A 6,808-nucleotide genomic window follows, 5' to 3' on the forward strand; every position below is an offset into this window, starting at 1 on the left:
CTGTCAACCCAGCTTACTAGGTCATGTCACCATCCAGAATGGATTGGTTATTTCCAAAGCATGCTCTAAAAGGGAGTACACCCTTAAATACTATTGAATTCAGTTAAAGAGTTCTAATTCTGGAACTGATCATTTTACAGAGTCTGAAAGATACCCAACAGTTAAAAGTAAAACAAAGGGATTACACACAATGACCAGCTTATGTAGAACTTTCATTCATTCCAATTGCTTTATGGAAAAAAGAGCTATTTAATTGGTTAGCCTGCTCTATTTATATCCTGGAGTCAATGGATTTGACGAGGTTAGAATTTTACCTATTGTGTTCAGGGCAGGAAGCAAATATATTTCCCAATGGTGACCTCAAGGAGAATTTTTATATTCAGATTTTTATTGCCCAAGTTGGAATTTAAGTGAGAAACCAAGTTTAACCCCCCTCAATTCTTATGATTTAACTGCCATAAGAACTTTAGTGACCATAGGGTGACCAGATAGCAAACGTGAAAAATCGGGACACGGGGTGGGAGGTAATAGGTGCGTATATAAGAAAAAGTCCCAAATACTGGGTCTGTCCCTATAAAATAGGGATATCTGGTCACCCTAAGTGGTGACCACAAACAGGCAAGGACTTTCTTTACTCCTGGAAGGCTGCAGGCTTGGTCAGACTTTAGCCAGTGACTTTCAGTCTTGTATTTGTGACCAAACTGACTAAACATTTTAAAGTTCAAAGCTGAAATCAACAGGACAGTGGGGAACTGCAAAAAATAAGGAGCAGGGAAGAACTAGACTTCATTTTAGAGACAGGCAACATGGATGTGGAGCAGGCTAAGCTGCTCCCAGTAGTGTGACATCTCTTTACCTGTCTGCAGTAAGCCTGCACTGCCATCACTGATGTTGAAGTACTTCTTTATATCTATCAGCACCCCTGCAACAAAGAAAAAGTTCATAATTATGCAGCTATAGCAGAGTGTATCATTCCTCAGTAGTTGCTCATTTTACTCATTTGCTAACCTGAAGACTCACTTCAAGTCAAGGGTTTGCACAGAGGTGGTGAGTTTGGCCCATTAATTTTCATGGGGGCTGTAATCTTTAAACTGAAGTGTAATCTTTAAATCTTCCATAGCATCTTGTATACATTAATAAACTAGTTATTGTGAAGTTTCCATCACTTTCTTCAGGCCATTCTTAGTCATCCTACTGTGGAGATCTTGCAAGACTCAACTCAGCCAGGATTTCCATCTAATTTCTACAGAGCCATGTGTGTGCATAGTGATGTATAAACAGTTTACAATTCAAGGTTTAGACCAGTGGTTCCCAAACTTGGTTCGCTTCCTGCAGCTCCCATTGGCCGGGAACGGCAAACCGCAGCCACTGGGAGCTGCGAGCAGCCGTACCTGCGGACGCTCAGGTAAACAAAGTGTCCCATGGACCGCCAGGGGCTTATCCTGAACAAGCCACAAACCAAGTTTGGGAACCACTGGTTTATACGGACCCAATGGGAAATAAAATAGAATAGATGGTAGTTTAATTTAGTGGGCTTTTAGCATGAAGCTAGAGATCCTGAAATGTTTAGGATAAGCAAAAGTTATTTCTAAAATTCTGTTAAGGATGAGTTTTAACATTTCCAGTGTGCAGAGGTGCTCTGATTTCTGTCTCTCTCCAAAGAGTATAAATGGTTATAATAGTCCTTATTACGAGTTGAAGGCTAAAAGAAATAAACGCTAGTGATTGGTATAATAGTTCTCTAAAAATGGTTTCCACCATTTGGAAAGACTGTTATCCTGACAAGAGCCTTGATGTTTTGTACCCACTTTGTTGGGGCAAACTGAGGCACATGTAGGAGAGCAATTTTGAGACAAAGGATTTTTGTAATCCCTATGACACTGACAAACACTACAAGCTTGCAGTGATAAAGAATTATTTGATATTTCTGCATCTGGTTTATATAAAGGTGTGAAGAGCTGGTTGATGTACTTCCTCTTAATTAATTGAGACAGTGGCAAAATTTGAACTTCCAGCTTATTAAAAATTATTGAAAGAAATGTTAGTTTCTTTCAAAACTGTTTGACTTTACATCAGGGAAAAACACTGGGATTCGACATAATATGGATGCATTAATGCAGTTGTGATAAAACATGGTATTTACACAGTATCATGACCATCATTATTTTTAGGCTGCATTTGTAGCTAGCACACACTTATCTTTTAATCACACACCAGCCCTTTCCTGAGACAAAATTTAAAATAGATAGCAGAGGCTTAAACAACAAAGAAACAGGGATGTATTTGTATTCCTTTAGTCTGATTATAATAAAGGATATTTTATCAATTTCTTACTTCTTGTATTACTTGGTTTAGTTTATTTTTCTGTTTTTGAAAAAGGAATTTAAAGAATTTTAATGAGGAGACATGGTGCCACTCTCTAATCTCCAATAGTGTGATAGACAAGCAACTGTTGAATGTGGCCTTCTTTGATGACTGATTAAAGTGACTTTGAAATGAGACTAGCAGCAACACTGAGATTCCATATTTGATTCTTAATTTCTTCTGATTATATTCTTCACATGCAAGCAACAGATTATTTTTTGTAGTCTACTACTCTTGCAATCTCCCTCAGTGACTGGAGAGTCTATTTTCCTTCACCAGTCAGTTTCTGCAATCATGTGTACATGTCATGTGTACAATCCCTGTGCCTTCATTATAGAAAACACAGGTGTAATTGAAGGCAGTACTTTGCCTCCAAACCCTTTGCTTTTAGAGATTGTGTAGACCTTCAGACTTTGATTTTCATATCCCAGGATAAATTTGCAGGGCTTAGAATGAGAAAAAAACAAACCAAACAAACACTGATGTACAACACATGAAACTCCAGTGACATTTTTAGTCACTTTTCAGAGCAGAACCACACTTAAAATTTGAAGTTATTTCAATGATTGAGACAGACTTTTAATAGTCAAGATTTTACCACACTAGAAATCAATCAAACTAAACCCTTTTATCCATGCCTCTAGGGTAGAACTGGGTAGCTATTTATCAACGCACAGCACCACTGATCAACAGGAAATGCAGAAACTAAGGTATCAAAGTAAAACTGCAACTGGAATTGAAAGTAGAATTCTCCACACATGCAAACTGAGCATTCCAACCCAGGCTAAAAAATTTTCAGTTTGAATGCTACCTAAAATTTTCCACCTAAATAATTCTCTAGCTGTCACATACCAAGCCACACAAGTCAATAGGAGCCAAAGATGATAGGCACCTCTGAAATTCAGGCCAGTTATTTAGGTGTATAACTTTTAGTGGGAACCAAGTTGGAAAGTATTGACCTTAACCCCCAGCAATGGGATTACAAACAAGAGGGGCAAAGTTCAAATGACCGTAATTATCAACACTTGAAGAAACATTTGACAGATTCTAGTCTATCCTTTCCCCTCATATAATTAGATGCACACAGACAAAATGTCTCCTATGGCTGAGGGTCAGAGCAAAGCAGATTGCATATTGAAGAGAAGTGTTAAGAACAGAAAACCACAACTTCTCCATAGCCTTCAGTACCCTTGCAAGTTGATGCACACACCTCCCCTACTTTTCTGTTCAAACTTATTAAAAGCCAGACACTTTGGGTATACCTACACAGACTCGGGCTAGCAGGACTCACAATAGTACTCTAAAATAGTACCCTTCCCTAGGCTTCAGAGCCTGAGCTCCAGCCTGAGCCGCAACTTCCCATGCTGTTGACAGAGCTATTTTTACAGCATCCGTGCAAACCCTGGTAGCCAAAGTGTGCCAAACCACACTGGGAGGCTCGCTGTCATGGGCTGTGTAGACATACCTTTTACTTAAGGGTTCTGACATCCAAAGGGACAGAAGGGTTAAAAAGGAAGGTGGCTGATGCAAGAATTCTGCACTACAGCTTGACTTCAAGCTGATGTACAGGATATTGCTATACTGCATAAGTAGCCATTTTAACTGGCAAACAAAAGGAGATATATAACTCTGAGAATTGAAACATATTTCAGTTAACACCATCCTCCTAAGTCAGCATGAGCTTATTCAGAGAACTATATGTGATTCTGAAGGGCAATGAAATGGAGAATGGGTCTCCTCTAGCCTCAACTCCTCCCAAAGTTATGTGAAACTCCTAATTGCAGAGATCACATAATTTCCACTGGGGCAGAAGATAAAGCCAGCCTTTCCCTGACAAAATTTTGGCCAAAAGAGTAGGTTTTTTGCTCCTTTAATCCCCTCCGTAAGACAAGAGAGTCAGGGATGATCTCATCATTAGTCCTTTTTCAAGCAAGGCTCACTAGTTCCAATGGGAGCACTGTCTAAAGCAAGCAAAGAGGGCAGTAATCCCCCACTCACTTCCCCAGGCAGATGGGAGAAAAGCCTACAGGAGGTAGATGTTGTGAGCTGCCTGTCTACAGCCCCAGAAAAGCATCTTTGTCAAAGCTCTGCAAAGTCATTACTTAGAACCAGATCAGTTGCCCTTTATACCTGGGTTCCATTTATAAATGGTTTAAGGGTTAATAAATGATTAACACATGTTATAGACATGAATAGTTGGAGGTTGCTTAAAAGTTTATGGACATTTAACAATTATTAAAATCTATAAATGGCACTTTGACAGGAAGTGTGACCAACGGACCAAAGCAAACAAGTGTTAAACAGTCTGTGTTTCTGAATAATTTACTTTTATTTACACAGATAAACAGCTTTAAGCCAGAGGTTTCCCCGTTAACTGTGGAGTGAACAGAGTTGCTGAGAACTGTAGTTTGTTCTTTCTAAGAGAGAGGAGGAAGAGTCTTACCTGGTACAATAAACCAATCCATGTAGTTGAGTAAGTTGATATAGCACAGCACACCAACTGCTAGGTAAGATCTCTTTGCTGAAACATTTCCTGGTGTCTGTAAGAACTGAGAAGCACTTGTAGTTGGTGCAGTAGCCCCATAACTCTGTGAGCCAGGGGGCTGCTGGGACTGAAGGCCTGTGAACTCATTCATTCCACTGGACTCCTCTGGCACAGAGTTCTGCATGATCCACAGTGCATAAAGGCAAGTTTCAAAGTCTTTCCTAAGTGCATTAAGTGAAATCTCAATTTTGCAATCAAGTTACGAGGAACTTCACCCAGTGTAGTCATTTCCTGAAATGACGATCCTCCCACAAGTCTAGCCACTTGCACTGAAAATTAAGGTTCCCATGATAGAGCTTCTGCAGGAAAAGGAGATCCAGCCCTGTGGGCTTTGCTGAGAAATTTAAGTTGCAAAATATATTCTACCTTGCACTCAAGGCAAGATTGGACAAGGTAAATACAAGATAATCCGTTGTGCATGAAGAAAAAGTACTACAGAATTCTGTGAAGGCCTCAAAGAGTGAATGGAGAAGATCTTAATAATAAACTTTCCCAGGTGCCACGACTCAGGGAGACTCTTTAGAACCAAAGATGGCCTCTTTGGCAGAGGGAAAAAAGGAGGAGAGACAAGATGATCCAGTGACTAGGGTACTAGCCTAGGACTTGGGAAACCTGGCTACAAGTCTTTGCTCTACTACAGACTTCCCGTGTGAGCTTAGTCTCTGCCTCAGTTCCCATCTGTAACAAGGGGATAATAGCACTGCCTTGCTCACAGGGGTGTTGCAAGGATCAATACATTAAAAGATCTTGATGCTCTGATACTGTGGTGATGCGGGTCACATATCTCAGATATTACTACCAGACTCCACATGACTCAGGATTAAGGGAAAGTGGATAATTATTTGATCTACCAGTGGAATCTCAGAATGTTTTACTGTAGGGATTTTTGCTGACAGAAACTGAACACTTTAGCGTATTTGGGGGGGAATAAGGAAGGAACTTCCTTCTCTCTCCTTGCATTTTGCCAAAAATCATGGACGAATTTCATTTCAAAATTTGAGTACTGAAAAGGGCTCTGAGAGGATTAGGCAGGCATTATCACCACCATGGGTTTCCTCCTCTAATCAGGCAGTGGACCATCGTCTTTCCAAGCTTATTTTTAGGCTTAGTTTTGAGCCTCACAAATACAACACTAAAGAGAGATTTGAAAATCACAGTGCAGCAGCATCTGCAATATTGTGATTTCCTGTGAAGCTTCTGGTCACAGATACTTGAGTATTGCAGGACACAAGAGTCAGTGACCTGCTCACTAAACGAAATCCAAGTTGTGAATTGTTTGTGATATAGTTAAGTGAAGTTTTAGGATAAACAGGGGGAAAAAGCTCAAGGACACTTATTTTCCTTACACAGGAGACACAAAGACGTTATCATACAGAGACCAACTATACTTGATGTTACAGTGGTACTGGAATTACTGTTTGAGTATTCTAATGGCATGTCAATTGCTAGACCATATTCATGGTGAAGTGCTTGCAACGACTTGCTGAAGTGCTTGTTTTAGAAGTTAGCATTTGCCTTCTGAAGTTATTTTAGCAAATCTCTAGAAACTACTGCAGAAAAACATTCTGTGAACACAGACTGGTCAAATCTAAGTTTTAGAGAAAAAATGGTAACTCGTCACACATGTCTTGTGAGTCACTCTCGCACATTACCAACTTCAGGTGGTAGCGTCTTTAAACTCCCTTAATAGACTGCAGCATGAGTAATGTGTGAATTAACAGTGTAGTGTCTGGCCCTATGTGCAACAGTGAGGCAGGCACTTCAACTCTATTCCAGGACGAATGGCTAATGACATCATTGGTGAGCTGTGCATAGAGACAGAGCAATAGGGTCACATTTTTAAGCGTTCAGTATCTCCCACTTGGGGCCAGATTTCTTTTGACAATCAGCACCTAGCAT

The 6,808-nt window shown here is 40.1% G+C and overlaps 1 protein-coding gene across 1 annotated transcript in view; it reads right to left on the reverse strand.

Annotated features, from left to right (window-relative positions):
- SPNS3 (sphingolipid transporter 3 (putative)) overlaps nucleotides 1-5,099 on the reverse strand; it is a 49,192-nt gene extending 44,093 nt beyond the window's left edge. Inside the window, exons 1-2 of the mRNA XM_007054154.4 lie at nucleotides 4,808-5,099; nucleotides 857-922 (exon numbers count right to left, since the gene is read on the reverse strand). Coding sequence (XP_007054216.2) covers nucleotides 857-922; nucleotides 4,808-5,033 — 292 coding nt within the window. The 5' untranslated portion in view covers nucleotides 5,034-5,099. The remainder of the gene's footprint in view (nucleotides 1-856; nucleotides 923-4,807) is intronic.
- Nucleotides 5,100-6,808: the final 1,709 nt, after the last annotated feature.

The sequence above is a fragment of the Chelonia mydas genome, chromosome 17, assembly GCF_015237465.2.
Source record: "Chelonia mydas isolate rCheMyd1 chromosome 17, rCheMyd1.pri.v2, whole genome shotgun sequence".
In the NCBI taxonomy this organism is placed as follows: Eukaryota; Metazoa; Chordata; order Testudines; family Cheloniidae; genus Chelonia; species Chelonia mydas.